Source organism: Perna viridis, chromosome 11, assembly GCF_037379345.1.
Source record: "Perna viridis isolate PV_CMFRI_1.1 ecotype Kerala chromosome 11, ASM3737934v1, whole genome shotgun sequence".
Lineage (NCBI taxonomy): Eukaryota > Metazoa > Mollusca > Bivalvia > Mytilida > Mytilidae > Perna > Perna viridis.
Window position 1 is genome coordinate 19,899,954 of NC_142455.1, and position 17,361 is coordinate 19,917,314.

The 17,361-nt window shown below is 32.5% G+C and overlaps 1 protein-coding gene across 2 annotated transcripts; it reads left to right on the forward strand.

The window, feature by feature from the left end:
* Positions 1-14: 14 nt before the first annotated feature.
* Positions 15-16,967, forward strand: LOC148603258 (uncharacterized). Of its 2 annotated transcripts, none has more exons than XM_088552805.1 (17): positions 15-270; positions 3,356-3,463; positions 3,690-3,741; positions 4,352-4,387; positions 5,230-5,544; positions 5,823-5,912; positions 6,158-6,409; positions 7,260-7,364; positions 7,814-7,965; positions 8,867-9,056; positions 9,651-9,911; positions 10,152-10,289; positions 10,600-10,754; positions 11,300-11,519; positions 14,856-14,993; positions 16,160-16,320; positions 16,756-16,967. In XM_088552805.1, the coding sequence occupies exons 1-17, from the start codon at positions 70-72 to the stop codon at positions 16,945-16,947; spliced, it is 2,766 nt and encodes a 921-aa protein (XP_088408931.1). In that variant the 5' UTR covers positions 15-69; the 3' UTR covers positions 16,948-16,967. The 2 variants fall into 2 exon arrangements, with proteins under 2 accessions (XP_088408931.1, XP_088408932.1); XM_088552806.1 differs by having other exon boundaries at positions 3,359-3,463.
* Positions 16,968-17,361: the final 394 nt, after the last annotated feature.

Here is a 17,361-nt window from a genome sequence, read left to right on the forward strand (position 1 = left end):
GTTATCAAACTTTGCACTAAACCTTTGTACATACATGAACAGAACATGTAATCTGAGGAAAGGTTGATAATGTCGACTTCTAAGGAACGTGAACAACACTCGACTGTTCGCCCAGTTCTTCTTGTATTCTGTACATTTCAGTTTATTGCCTTCATCGGTCTCACGGTTTACGAGACACAACAACGACTTGTCCTGCAGAAGAATTTAGAATTAAAGCAAACAGCTATATTAAATATATCAACAAGATGTCTTAGTTATAATGGACTAAAGGTCAGTTGATATCTTTTGTTTATTTTTTCTCCTTTTCAGACCATGCTCCCTTTCTAAGGTAATTTGTAAGTGTCGATTTGTATAATAGTAGAATTAGGGAGTTTTGAGAATGCACCCCATTCAGTTCAAATACGCAGTAATTTACCATAGCCACTGTTTTTATGACAATACGCATCAATACAATTTTACATTCTTCCTGGAAATTTCTTTTTGACTGCTTTTAAAATCTTCTCCTGAACAAATAGGATAAAACATACTGAAATTATTTAATCATATAGTGCTACCTTATATACCTCATTATTGAACTCATGAGAGAATCTGATATATTATGAAGAAAGCAGGGAATTACTAATGTTTCTCCAGTACACTATTCTGTATTTTAACTGTCGGACTTGGCCCCACAAAATGTCACAAGACTTCCCTATTGTTACATTAACTTTTTTGACTTCGTCGTGGTTTTGTATATTAGGCTGACTATATAATTAAGAACCTCGCTTAATTAAAATGAGCATATGAATCAAATGTGAGTTCATGACAGACCCTTAAAATTATGTATGTAAAGTTTTTTCCTTATGTCTGAATAGTGTATACAGTTCATGGAACACTATATATAGTGAAAGATTTTTACATTTTTTGTTATTAAAGTTATGTGATAAAAACAAGTTTGAGCCACTTGAGCCGTCGAGGACTATGCAAGAAAATGGATAAAACGAGAACAAGAAGACATTGATTCTCTGTCAGAGTGGTTAAAGGCCGTGAAAGTTTTAAGTAGATCAATGAGTGCCAAGGCTACACCAGTTTTCAAAGACCTCGATGTAGCAAAAACATTGTCCACTATACATGACAAACATTGTGTTTTTCTGCAAAACGTCTTATATCCAATTTTTATTATCAGAGGTAGACGTAGAAAATAATAGCAGTGATAAGACCTACACTGCTATCACTCTCTCCAAAGAAGAGATTGTGGAAAACCATAAATCTGTGCTATCCTCTTTTGGTCTTTCTACCACGGACGATGATTGTGATTTACCGTCTATGTACTGGATTCCTAACCTCCACAAGAATCCATACAAACAACGTTTCATAGCTGGATCTGCAAAATATACCACCAAACCTCTTTCAAAACTTTTAACTTCTATACTCACAACTGTCAAAGAGGGTTTACAGTCCTACCACAACACTTGTTACTCCAGTAGTGGTACTAATTCAATGTGGATCCTGAAACATTTGAAAGATCTTTTGGAGACAATCAGTTCAAGACTATTATCTGAATATAATAGCATTAAAATCTATGATTTTTCAACACTGTATACTTCTATTCCTCATACTCTGTTCAAATCCCGACTTAAAAACATAAATCGTTGTTTTTCCAAAAAAGATGGTACACCTAGATACAAATATATAGTTCTTGGTAGAGATTCTTCATACTTTGTAAGAAATAATTCCAAATCATCTTCCAAATACACAGAGGAAGATGTTAATAAAATGCTGGAATTTTTAATTGACAACATATTTGTCCCGTGTGGTGGACGTATTTTTCAACAAACGGTCGGCATTCCAATGGGAACAAATTGTGCTCCTTTACTTGCTGACCTATTCCTTCACTCTTATGAGGCTGACTGTATAGCTGATCTGATCAGAAAGAAAGAATATCGTTTGGCTGGATCCTTCAATCTCAGTTTCCGCTATATAGATGACGTATTATCTTTAAACAATCCTAATTTCGGGGATTTGATGCATCGCATCTACCCAAAAGAACTTGAGATAAAGGATACTACAGATACTGTGAAGTCTCATATCGTGAACTACACTTAGAAATCGGTGGTAAAGGAAAACTATTGACCAAACTTTACGACAAACGTGATGACTTTTCATTCAGAATTGCCAACTCCCCTTTCATCTGTGGCAAAATGCCTTCGGCTCCTGCGTATGGAGTGTTCATATCACAACTCATACGTTATGCCAGAGCTTGCCGAAACTACGCAGACTTTTTGTATCGCGCTATAACTCTAACAAATAGGCTTCTGGAACAGGGTTATGTTGCTACAAGATTGAAGTCATCACTACAGAAGTTTTATGGTCGTTATCATGAACTCGTGGATCGTTATGGTGTATCCATCAGCACCATGAAAACTGATTTATTCAACGGGTCATAGTTTTCTTTCCCTCGTTTGTCTACCCCGGACTTGACTTTTTATGAGCAACTCGGCGGGTGTTTCTAGAAAAGCAGAGGACGCTTACCCTACCGGTGCACCTCGTACATGCTCTCAGTTTTCAGTGGAGTCCGAGTTGCTCATTTACTTTTGTTACTTTGTATGTACGTTTTTAGTTACTTTATGTTCTTTGTTGTGTATGTCTGTTTCCCATGTCTGGTCTTTGTCCCTGGATTACATTCTTTTGATTACCGCTATAATCTTGGTTCCCTTGATTACTCTTACAATTCATGTAGAGGTCATTACCACAAAAAATTCATGATCGTCATCATACACTCGTGGTTTGTTACGATTATCCATCTGCACCATAAGAACTGATTTGTTCAACATGTCATACTTTTCTTTTCCCCTTTAATCTACCGGTGAACATTGCCAATGCTCCAAGTTTAAAGTGGAGTTCGAGTTGCTCATTTATTTTGTTTCTTTGTACGTATTATTGTGGTTATTTTGTGTTCTTTTTCGTATATGTCAGTTTTCCCTGTCTGGTGATAGTCCCTGGATTGCCACCTTTTATTTTCTGCTAGAATCTTGGTTCCCGTGTATACTCTTCATAAACTAACGCTAAATTAATACACTAATCATTATGAATGCACCAAAATTAAACACACCCAAATTAAACATTCACATTTTGACAGAATTTTGGCTGAAATAAACCGACACCAAAATAGCCCATTTTACGATATTGCGGACCAATCGACATTATACTAATGACGTCACAGTACAAAATTACTGAATACAAAACACTTTATATTGCCAAAAAGAATAATAAAATGAGAAATATTTATTACACATTAAATTCGTTATGAAAAATTTGTAAATAAAATTTCAATTGAACCAATGTTATATACTTTTGCTCATGTTTCACATGAAAGCAGGAGGAAGTTGCCACGATTACAAGATTGAAAAGAGCAGCAGAGAGATATTTTGCGAAAAAGCAAGCATCTGGATCCAACCCTGACCAAAACTTCATTAAAACAGAGGTAGGTATACACTTAATACTTAAATATTATATGTCTGGATATAGTTGGAATACAGATATGCATTTTATTTTGTATTGTCAGTGTACGATTAAAATTGATTATTGAAATGTAATATGACATTATTGCCTAAAACGTAAAATGATTAGTAGTAATATGTGTTAAACATTGTTTTTTTCGAGTAGTCAAACTTTTCAAATTACTATGGTATTAATCGGGAACCTTTCAGGAAACACTACTAGAGAAAACATGCAGCAACGACACAAAAATTTGTCTAAAAGGTAAATATTGTACACAGCTGTTGTTTTAGTGTTGTTTATGCGTTCGTTTTAATTTAGTTTGGACTTACCTGTTTCTTTTATCTTGAAGGGTTTATTCTTTGTATGTCGTCCAGTTTGGTGTTCCGGTGTAGTTTTGTCCCCCTTGTTTTGTCTGTTTTGTTACTACTTCAGGTGATGTCGATTAAAGTGGATAAATTATATTTGAGTTGAATTATTGGACCAGTATGTCCCAAAGTTTTAATTATATAATTACATAAGACCAGTTCAATCAGATTTTGCTTTTTAAGAGTCAAAGTTGTTATACATTATCGATCCAGATCATTTGTATTTTTATGAATGACAAAGTAGATATATGTATTATATTTATATAAACATTCGACGGAAGCTAAACAATTAACAGATAATCGTAATAAAAAAACTATAAAGTGACCACTAAACGTGAGTTTAACAATGTTTGTTGTTGTTCCTAACAGTTTCCATTATTACTTTTATGTTAATTTGCATTGTCAATTCATTCTTCTTTCTTATATATTTTCATTCAACTGTCATACATTTTGTATCATTATATATAGATATATGTTTTATCACCACAAAAATTATTATTTTATAGGGTTAAAGGGTGAATCCGGTATTCCAGGTGATAAAGGTAAACTATTTTCAGTTTTTAAATTTTTTTTAAGGTGGTTTATATATATTGAATATCCAGATACATCATTGTACAAGTTGTCAAAAAAAAAAACTTTCTACGAGCCAGCATGAACATTTACATTTAAAAAAAAACGTATGCACAAATGTATGGATCTTTTTGAAGTTGTTATAGAAGACGAAGCCATAATAATATAAGCACTGAGAGCCTGCTATAATTCTGACAGGAAGATTTATCAAGCGGAACTTTCCTGGCAGGCAAATTGACCATAAAGTTCCGAAAACAAAAAATGCCAAACATATATATTACAAATGTCCATAAGCAGTACACTTGTTTCAAGAAGTAAGCTTTCATCAGCAGCATGCAATTGAATCAATCAAATAGGAAGATTAAAGGTATACAAGAAGTATTCAAAACCTAAACTATCGAATTGGGGAGCCAAATATTACCGAGAAGTCTACAATGTTCAAAACGAGCAATCAAATATTTTTGTCTTCCAGGTCAGACAAGTCTGACCACTGCTATGATAATTGAATGTAGATTAAGCTTGTTTGTGTATGAACAACATACTGAACAACTCGACCCACAGACAAGTTGCCATAATGTTACTTGAACGTGGGTTGTCATTCATAAGGTCATTCGTGCTTAAAACTTCGTCCTGTTACAGGTTAAACCAGCCTCATATTAAAATAAAATGTTTTAAAAGTTTATATCAATGTAATGATTTTTGTCCTGTAGTGTATATATTGACATGTATTCATTTATAAAAGCAGTTGAATTCATGCCAAAAAATTGATATTACGCAATATGATTGCGTTATATTCATGCAAACGGAACTTCAGGCGATGCCGGAGTAATGGGTTCAGTTGGAACTAATGGCCAAAAAGGTCTACCAGGAGCACTGGGTCTCAAGGGCTTGTCCGGACCTAATGGTAATCCTGGAATCAAAGGAGCAATGGGTTTAAAAGGGTCCATTGGCCCACAAGGAATACCTGGACAGAAAGGTGAGCCTGGTGCTAATGGAATAGTAGGCCAAAGAGGAAGTATTGGTAGAAAAGGCACAAAAGGGGAGATTGGAGTACATGGTCAGAATGGTGATACTGGGATCAAAGGGTCGAAAGGTGATAAAGGGGAACAAGGACCTCCTGGTGTTAAAGGTACTGTATACATAATCACATTACTAATAGCAAATCAAAATTTGCCGATACTGCTTCTTCGATCAGACCATAGATTTAGTAGACGCATTTTTAATATTACTCGCAAAATGCATATATTTTACAATCATCTATAATTTCTTGCATAATGGTTTTTGAATGAAAACAAAAGTGATTCTGGTAACCACTATACGATATATATCATATAATCATGTACGATTTTATTCAAATTCATTCGTGGTATATTCAGCATTATATTCATTGCTTAAATTATATTTTAGGAGAAAATGGACCAGCCGGAAAGATTGGTGAAGTCGGTGAAAATGGAACTTCTTCAATTCGAAGCTCAAATACATCATGTGACTGCATCAGTAAGATTATATTTACCACGTTTGTTTTCCCCAGATGCCAAATTGCCTTTGTTACGTCGAGTAAATGCCCATTCAAACGAGTGATGCTCTAGAAGATAGTAGTGATTGTTAATAAAAGTTTTAAGAGATGCTATTTAAATAAACCAACTATTTCATTTTTTTTAAAATTTATTTACATTTTGTAAAAGACATGCACATGCTGTATATTGTTTTCTTAGCATGTACTTGCAATAACTTATTTTTAGAAAAGGTACGATTTTCTGACACTAGAACGACAATTTCTGCACCACTTGGATCGCAAATTAGAATTGACTGCTCGACTTCACCGTCTATACCAGTCAATATTACACACTCCAGTGAACAACAATGTTATGTGGAGAATGGCAGTGGTATTATTACCATAGAAAGACTGAGTTCTGTTGACGTTGGAGATCATTATTGTACTGTAAATAATGGATTTACTGACGTCGTTAAAGTCATCCACATTAATGCTACAGGTACTTTATGTCAGTTGGCTATTAACATGGTGTACACTTTTGTCAGTAATTTTGTTTCATAAGAAATAACACATTCACGATTAAATATTATTATCTTCAAGTTGCATATGTTATTGTATTTTATTTTGTTTATACATTGTGTATGAGGATTGTCTCTGTTTCCTGTTTTCACGTTTAGGCCATTTATGTAGATTTTGACGCATCTGAAATGTTGCTCTGTTTTTGACGCGTCGGTTTTTTTTTTCGGTGTTTACATCAACAAATTCCCATACGATCTGTGTAAATTTATAATCAAAAATTTAGATCTGAGCTTTTAAGGTAAAAAAACTTCTATAAAAAATAGAAAATACATACATTTAAAATGATTCGCATTTTCAAAACGTGTAGAAAAATTTGCTACTTAAGTGTAAGTATTTGTAAGAATCATGCAGTAGGTGAGACATGGTATGGAAATAACCCACCGTTTTGATTTTGTATCATGACTGGTTGTACCATCAGAATTAAGGAACAAAGACATTTTTCAATATTATGTGTCTGCGTTGCGTTCTAATTGTATTGAATTGCACTGAAATGAACAGTTCAAGAGCAGATAACTCTGTCATAAATCGTATTATTCTAACATTCTATTGAAAAATTTCTGAGTAAAGATAGTGATGCAGAGATCAAATAATGGTCTTTTCAAATAAAAAAGGCATCCTTGGGAGATACTTTATTGTCAAATCGCTAGACTTTTAACATGAATTCTTTTGGTTTTTTCCCATTTTGCCTGATTCTTACAAACACTTAAACTTAAGTAAAAACTATGAATGTTCAACGTTTCTTAGCATGCTTCGATTGTATTATTCTGTAGATTCGAGTGATGGACTATCCTGTGACTTTGAAAATCCTTCTTGTCCCATTAAATTTACATCTTGGAAAACGATCGTAGGTCCTAATGATCACACTGTACAAACAGGTACTTGACAATACAGCTTTAATTTGAATCAGTATTGATCCAGCGACAAAATTCTCTAATATTTTTTTTTAGATAAATATCTACTAATATATTTATTACAATTATAATAAATTTGTTACAAATGTAATTATGATAATGATAAAACAGATTTTAGAATTATGCATTAATTTAGCGAACACCAATTTGCTTAGAAGTCTTTTCTGATAGCTATTACGTAATTCATCTTTGTTTTACAATTAAATTTGTATTGAAATTAATAGTGCTCCCTTCAAAATATACATGGAATTTCTTTAGAACTTTATAAGAAAACAGAAACCCACACGAAGTTATTTCCTTTCTTTTTAGATAATCAAAATTGAAATATGTCTAACGTACATCTTTATCTGTCATAACACCCATTTGGAAACACGTTTACGTCTAAACATGGATGTGCTATTTTTGCTTTATAGGAAATGGACATTTCATTCAATCTATTGGACAAAAATTTTCGAGTTTAGAGTCGCTGTGGATGAAAAAGAAACCTTTAACTTGCTTTTCATTTTGGTACCAGTCTGGTGTGACAGGACCGTCACCATTAGGAAACATTTATATAGAAATACAGGTGAATTCATCATTGGTGTTACTGCATGGGAAGTCAACTTAAGCGTGAATCCCGATAAGATTAACTGCTCCTTGATTTTAAGTTTATCTGAGACATCTTTACTTCTACACATAATATGTAAGGTATCATGCATAATTCAAAATTTTGATGGTTTACACTGGCATTGCTAAAAAAATCGTTAACTATATTTATTTATTCTTTTTCGCTGATTACAAGCGTAATTGACTTTATCGCTTGTTACCAATCGGTTAACCATTCTATGGGCGTTCAATCCGAAAAGGTTTATTGAAAGAGTAATCAAGAACCAAGATTCTAGAGGAAACCAATAGAAAATAATCCAGGGACAAAGACCCAAAAGATCGAATAAAGTTTTCTCATTTTGTTAAAGACTAAACACTCTTCAAACCTGTGTTATGAGGATTTTCTCGTCATTGAAGACCAATGGATGGCCTTGATTTGACATTTCCATCCCCTTGGGGTTGTTCTCTCTTTGATATATACACCATGCCTATTCTCGTTGTTTATATCAATCAAAGCTCTACTGCAGGTTTTATATTGTTTCTATCAAAATTCTGAAATATAACGATTTCTTATTGTTCTTTGTCTCAAAATGACAAAAAAAAACGCCAGTATTAGGAAGTATTTTAAGTCATATTGAAGTAAGTAATAACATTCAACATTACTGAATACAGCATCGCTATACGCGTTTTTTTTTTTTTTCATAACAAGAAAGTTAAGAGCAAAGGTACTCAAATACCTGTCGAATGGACAAAATAACAATATTATAGAAATATTAGACCAAAAAGTCAATTTACCAAGTCAGAATTATCAAAATCATTGAAAGCAACTGTTACACATTTTGTTCTATATTGTATATGTTCGTACTTTTTTGATATCATAGGAACCTCAATGTGTAAATCACACCTACAGAATGGTCATCCCTATTAACAATGACGTGACCACGTGGAGAGAAGTTAGTGTTTATGTCCCACAATCCTTTGACCTGTTTAAAGTACTTGTAGAGGTTAACTATTCCAATTTGTTTGTCTCAATTGATGATCTACGACTTTATCCAGACGGTTGTCCAAACAGTATGTATAATAAAACTATAACAAGCGAAACTGAAAAAGTGAGTTCAGTGAAAACAAAAATACAAGTCATATTAATATTGCATATTTCAGTTTATGGAACGAATTATATAATAGTTACCTTTCATCAACGTCAGTCAAATGCATAGGAAGGTCTAAATCCAAAATATAAAACACAAAAATGAAGCCTCAGTTTTTAAGGGGAGATGTCCATTCAATTAAATCTGCTATAAAATAATAATAATAAATTAAAATAAAATTACTTTCTTTTTATTTTGAAAGTTATGCAAGCATATAACCTAAATTCTTATCTATTCCAGTTCTGATTAAAATTCGACCCGTCAGCAAACCTTCTTTATTTTGGAATTCTTTGAATTACGGACTGCGGATCGATTGACGCTGAAAACGTCACAGTACATAATTTTATATGGAAAATAATCTTTCTTGCCCAGAAGAGAAACAAACAACCAAATTAAATTCTTTCGGGATAAACCATCGAACTTGTGTATTAGTATCACAAATATAAAAATTGCTATAATTTAGAGGTAACTAAACTATAAGTACAATTTTAGGATTTAATACATTACTTACTTTCAGGACTCCGATTTCAAAATCCAGATAACGAAACCATAGAAATAGCAGAAGGGGACATTTTAAATGTGAAATGCGATTACAATAGTGGTGTTCAGGGAATAAGTGTAAACATGACAAAAGAAGGGTCGTGTACCTTCCCTAGCAAAAGTACATTTCACAATTATAGTAAACCATTGGCATCATTCTCGGATTCTGGAAAGTATGTTTGTCAATTGAAAAAAAATGGGAAGCACGTGGAGAAATATATTGATGTTGTGGTCACAGGTATGTATGGAATACATATTCGTTAGTATTAATAAGATTTAAAAGTTTAATCATTCGAATTTTGATTTCTTTTTCTTTACAAATGTTCAATTGCCATGTCTTTACATGTAAAACATCATCGATACTGTGAAACATGTTTTCCACAGATAGCAATATTGATGCGATGTTTTGCCAGTGCAAATTACAAATAAAAGACATAGATAGTTTAAACATTATTATTATTCCTTGATTTTAATTTAGGAAATCATTCTTGTACATTTGAACATGGGCTTTGTGACTGGAAACAGGACAGAAATGATGCACTCGATTGGACGTCTAATTCAGGAAATACTAATTCTCGGAACACGGGACCATCGGGAGATCATACATTCGGAACAGGTATTTTGTCTGTTTATGCTTAGATGAATATTTAGTTGGTTTTTTTTCAGTAATTTAACTTTTGCTTCTGATTCAAATGATCCCTTTTCACCTTTTACATGTATCTCTAAAGCAGAACATATATTTACTCACGTAGATAAGCGTATAGCACTTAATTGTTAATACAGTGACTCTGTCTAAACCAAATACTTTTTCTAAAGTCTCTTTATTCAAATTTTTATATGTGTAAATTTTGGTTAAAGTGGGTTTGGTTTTGAAAGGTTTCACTTTAATGCTAAATAAGCCAGGTATGTACGTTTAACTTTTGTAGCCGTGGGAAAATATTTGTACCTAGAAGCGTCTGGTGAACAATCCGGAGAAGTAGCCAGCTTGAAATCAAAGCTTTTATCACCCGCGCACTATTGTTTATCGTTTGGTTATCATATGTATGGTGTTGCAATGGGGACTCTTAGAGTGTCGACACAAGTAAGCAACAGGCATGGAATTCGGACAAAATCGTAAGAGTGAAGTTGATTGTACGTTATGACGTCACAACCTAAAATAGTATTGTTACATAATTTACGATCACTTTCACACTTACGACTTTTTGTGAATTCCACGCCAAAACAGTATACTACTAGTATTCAGAATTAGCAGGTTACAATTATTCATTTTAATTAAATTTAGTTCAATTAACTGTTGTCCCTCAGTTTACTCGTTGGTAGGAAATGTTTATTATTTTTTTCTTTATATTTCGATTTGTTTGGTTTTCTAACTCCTCTGTATACGTGAAATATGTTTGATACACTGTCAACAATAAAAAAAAATATGAAATACTTTTTGAACAAACAGAGATTTTTTTACACAACAATCAGTAAAACATTAAATTTTATGATGACGTATTTTGATATTGAAAACCAACTGCATTTTGAAAACTATTAAATTATTATGTACGTATTTTGTTGTTCGTAAAGTGTAGGTTTTTTAATGCTGCTTGTGCTTTATCAATTTAAAAAGCAACAATTCTGTAGGAGTGTGATAGTGCTACTAAAAGAGAAATATGGAGTAAGTCGGGTGACCAAGGGAACACATGGCACGACTACTGCCAGGAAATACCAGAAATAAAAAAGGATTTTACAATCTATATAGAAGGTATCCGAGGGACAGATTTTACAAGTGATGTCGCCATTGATGATATATCACTTGAGAGTATTGTCAAAAACAGCAGTTGTACATGTTCAGGAGGATCAGGTAAATTGCAGCATTTATTTGGAGGAAGAGATTGTCCTAATACTTTACCAATGTTTTCTTAGTAACACAATTTCATTTTTGCATCAGTTGTATTATCTTTGATAAACACTATGTTTAAGTATATTGTGTTTAACTTTTAAGTGTACGTTCGCGATTTTTTCAAATTTTGCACTGGCATTTGGAACACTACACTGATCAATAAAAAACAACTCTAACATCTATTATATTTATAATAAGCCTAAAATTGGCATCAAAATATCAGAATCTTTTACTAAGAAGGTCACGTAATTGGTCACAGGTAGCTTTGTATTCGATTGTAAACTTTTCATCGATATGTCTAATAACCGCAAGGCCGAAAATCGAAGTGACCCAATATACACCAATTAAGTCAATTACAATACGCGGTGCAAGGTAGACGATTGTTTTACTTTCACTGGCTCTTATCATCTCTGACCTTATTAAAGAAGAAAATTTCACCGTGTGAGCAATGGTTGGTAAATATAAATTTCCCTGTCATTGCTTCAACATACGTTTGCAGCATAATCAATGTAATCTGCGAAGATCCCATGATGAAAGCTTCTTTGAAAGAAGTCTGGTTGTTGTTTTATTTGTATTTTTCCCTCTTTTCTTTAAAACAATCGTTAATAATCATAATTTAAAACTTTTCTTGTACTACCGTTTCATCGTAGGTTTTGACCTTTGTAAGGTTTTAAAAAAAATAAATCCACAAAACATTGAATCGCATTACTTATCCTGAGTATTTTCATTCTCAATTACCTTTTTGATTTAATTTCAATCCTATCAACAAAGGTACGGTTTTTCGTGTTTTGGGAAAACGGGTTGGTTAAAATATGAATAGACTAAAGCCCGCTATGTTGAAATTTTATACGAAATATGTGTTTTGCTTCTAATATAATTCTTCAATGTAATAATGAATTCAGATTGCCAGAATTCTTTGAATGTAACGATATGGTTTATATGGAAATCCCTTGTTTTTTTCTTTACATTTGACTCATCTTGCACAAACGTTTGCAATACTTTTATTGATGATCAAATTATTTAGAATATTTTCTGCACAAAATTCATTATCCTTTTACACAATTCGGTCGTGTTCCGGGTGTCATACGTTACAGATAATTATTACCCGCCTTTTCCTGTGTTTATTGCCCTTATTTTCTGTATACAGCTTTTACCTGCCACTCGTGTTATAGGGCAATGTAAATTATTACTCCCTGCTTCCCGATTGTCCCCCATGTTTATTGCCCCGATTTCCTTTGTATAGTCTGAAGTACTACTTCAAGGGTATACCATAAGAATATTACCTATACTCGTAAGAGTATTCAAGGACGTTATAAACCCTAAGTAAATGTTTTCGTAAATGGGGCAATTGATATTTTGGAAAACAATTAGGTTGATATGCAATTAAAACAAAGATAAAAATGAAACTAAAAGGGTCGTAAAAATTGGTGAAGAACATTAAGACATAGTTTTCTTGTCTCAATTTAAACACATAAAAACGCATCTTCCTTAAATAAATAGTAGAAAGGATCAGAATTTCACAACTCACTACATTTTGTTTTACGGGCCTTAATTATAGGAGAGTGGACCTGGAGAATGCTCGAAGATCGGACATTTTCATTGTATAAAGTCTTAATTTATGCTCATTGTCCCCTAAAGTCCGATTGGTGGGTATCTGACTTTTAATCACTAGCACACTTAGAACTATAAAAACTCGAAGACATTTCTTTGACTGCACTAAGCCTGGTTATGCTTATATGGAGTCTAACCCTTTTCGTATTATTTACAGATCCCGATTACTCCTATTGACTTCCATGACTGTATTTCCTTAAAGTATGATAATTGTTTATTAATTGTAATATGTAACGATTACCATTGGTTGTCTTTTAGACACTATAATGAGTCAATCAACGTCCAAAAGTCTACCAAATTGTCATCGTGCACTAAAGAGTCACAGGTCACAGTGATATTTCTAACATACGTCTACGATATTTGTAAAACCATAGTTATGAACAATAAGTTCATAATTTTACAGTAAACGTACATCATGTCAAAGCAAAATTGGTAAATAATATTTTGATGCTTGTTCTGCCGAAAATTAAGAACTTAAATTTAGGATAAGTTAAATACAATTTTGAGAAAAAAAAGCAATTTTGATGTATATTATAATCAATATTATAGGAATGTAATAAAATTCAAAATAAGTACTATTATTTTAGGGAAAAAAGCCATTTTAATTTACATCATAATCAATATTATAAAACCATTTAAATCCTCAAGAATCAAAATAGTACCATCCCCCAATGATATATATCAACTAATGAAAATTTCCTATAAAATGCATTATTTAATGTCAATTTACATGGGACATCCCCTATCAATCAGTTGGTATTGTGATTACAATGCAAACTTACGTTTTAAAACATTGTACTTCGACCTCCAAAAACACTTTACAGGTAAATTTTCGGCAGATCAAGCAGGTAAACAAAAAACACGGCCTGGTAGCGGTATCCCGTTCTAATAGTATACTCGATTAGCATTGTTTGTTTCTTTAATTAAAGATGTATTTCATGTGATTTTTTATTTCAAATTTTACGAATACAAAAATGTCAACGAAGGTATATGAAAGCAATGTACAAATTGTTTAAAAAAGAACAAAATAGAAAAAGTACAAAAATATTTCCACGACAACAACAGCTTGTAAATTTATGCAACATCGGTCTAATGTTGTTCAACTTATTATTCGGTCTTAAGACGTATATGGTTTTTGGCGGAAGTTTTACAGGAGTTATCTCCCCCCAGCCTCAGTGTTTTTGATGCCATAAACATAAAAATGGCGGACAAAATCGAGACTATATACGATAGAAAAAAGCCAATATCTCAGTTATGCCTTTTCGATGCGATGTAATACTTGGCATACTTAACTTTTTCGACTATCTGAATCGATTTAACCCAACTTGTAAAAATGGCGAACTTACACTTTAAGTTTATTCTTTACTTCTCTGCTTATTTACTTGAACACATTTTGCTACTGATTTTTACTCCATTTCATATATCGATTAAAAATTATTTGTATATTGAATAAGTGAAAAATAACCACATATAAAGGTAGAAAGGAAGTAATTATGAATAAGATATAAATGAAAGGTGATACTACGAAGAAATGGAGGCCCAAATGTTTGCCTCATGGTTCTTGTCAAGTGCTCTAGCTAAAAGGAACAAACAAAAATTAAAACCGTATGTTGTATTACCCATTGTTTTCCTGTCTGAAAAAAAATTCATTTATCCAAATCTTGATGTGTTAAATTTCAATTCTAGGAATAATCATCACAAGTTGTGATTTTGATACGGACTATTGTAACTGGAAACAACTAACGACGGATGATTTTGATTGGTCTAGACATGACGGTTCAACTCCGTCTTCTGACACTGGACCAGACAACGACCATACAACATGTAAGTCTCAAATATCCACACTTCTTTTTATCTAAAACATTGCATGTCTTGATGCTTCACAATGCGTTAAACATGACAATATCTTTATTAGCAATAGTTTGTCTGTGATAAAAATTTATCTGACGTTTTCCGATTAAATATAGGTGTTTGTCGTCGTCTTTGTTAACTTGTCTATAACACTGCGTGATTTTTAATTTTTTTGTTTTGTTTTGTTTTGTTTTGTTTTTTTTTTTTTTTGCACAATCATCCTTAAACTAGATATGTTTTTAATGTAGACAACTAATCTGTGAATAAATGTTAAGAGTTTTGATTGGAAGGGCTGTACTAACGCCTGAACCATGTCAACGTTGTTAGACCATAGCTTATTATAGACATTGATTTGGCTTACAACTTGATTATTATGAGAACATTATACTTTCAGTTGATTTAATAATTTATTTTGAAGACCTCCTTTAAATATGGAATCTCCTACTGTAATGAGTGAAGAAATAGTGTTTCAAATAAATATTTAGGAAAACTGTAAATGAGATATGGCGGGACCAATCTTCAGAAGTGCAACTTTCGTCCGGTAGTTGAAATGTCACTCCACCGTTTCATTATCGGCTGAAGATGGAGGAAAACGCTTATAATCAAAATATACTGTAGATGTCATGGTCATGAAAGTCTTTTAAATAAATTCAAAATCTTTCAGGTTATAAAACGATTGTTACTAGGTTTTCAAAAGTCCTTGAGTTTAAAGCTATTGGAGGTTTTGACCTTGAAAGGTGAAATCACTACTTATTTTAGTTTATCACTTGTGAACCATAACACATAGAAACATTTAGTTGATGTTATGATACATACTTTAAAAGTTCTTAAAAGTCCAAATTGCACTATAACTCCTTATTAAAGTTATCACCCTCAATATACCAAAATGTTAAAGTTGATGTTTTGAGAACTTAACTAAATAAAAAGAAACTTTCAATTTAGTAAATTTTCTATGTGACAAAAATTTGATATAGTCCAGTTTAAATAGCGGCTTTCTTCAGAATTATTGAATTCGAAAACCAAAAAAAAAAACGGTCTCTAGATTAAATCATTACCTTGTTATTCATATTGGTGTTCGAATTTTGAACTGCTATAACTACTTTCACAATAATTTTGAAATTTTTATAATTTTGTTTCAGCTACTGGATATTACATTTTTACTGAAGCTTCATCGCCACAGTCACAAGGTCAAAAGGCAGAGTTAGAATCAATTATTCTTTCTAAGGGTAGCAAATACTGCCTGACTTTCTACTATCATATGAATGGCGATTCTATGGGACAACTCAATGTGCTCCGGGAGGTTTGTGTTTTGAAAGAAACAATAGTTAGCCTTATTTTCTCCAGTATGGTGTCGGTCTTCGAATCTTGGGTAAATGTACGACGCATGGCTGCTTTCTCTCTCGTTTTGAAAAAATCTCTATCTATAATTACATGTATGTTGTCCTATGTTTTTTTCAATATTCCCGGAAAATAAATGTTTACAGTGTATTCTCAAATCTGTCATACAACTAGGAATTATCGACCAAGTTATAAGTTATGGTTATGTCGGCAAGAGTATTGAGGTTATTTACCATTAAGATACTATTCCTTTAAACAAATGATAACGTTATACGAAACTATTAAGAGGAGATACATTTAATTTCCTGTAAATATTCATTTACTAAGTTTGTTCAATGATCTAATTAATAAAGTGCAAGATATTACACTCTCTAATCATATGATTCGTTTATTTCAGCTAACAACCGGATCTAGGTCGTCTTTATTTAGAATTTCGGGCAACCACGACACATCTTGGCATAAACAGCAAGTGAATATCCCTCCTTCCTCATCGGATGGCAAGATCATTCTACAAGGGGTTGTTGGAACTACTTTTAGAAGCGATTTAGCACTGGATGATATAACCATATCAACAGGAGACTGTGCTTGAATAAAATATTTTAAAACACATTTCAGAAAATTGTCATTTAATATTCTTTTCCAGTTTAAAGTAAGTATGTATAAACATACATGTAGGTAATGTTACAATGATCCTGTAAGGTTTAACCGCGATCTTAAAAGTTGGCCGAAGTCGCTTTAAATTATTCATTTTCACAATTTCTAACTATACAGATGTTTTGCACGGGATCAAAAGTTTCTTAACTTAAGTGTGGTAAATAGCTCTACCCGGAACAATAACCTGCCATGGAAAATTTTAAAAAAACGATCATAAATGGTACATATAATTCGGTCTTTTTCTCGGACAGTTTCTTTTCAATTAAGCGCAATTCCATTTTAATAGTATCTATTTCTAAAAAAAAAGGAGAGAAAAAAAAAGGAAAATATATCAGTAGGATTAACTTTT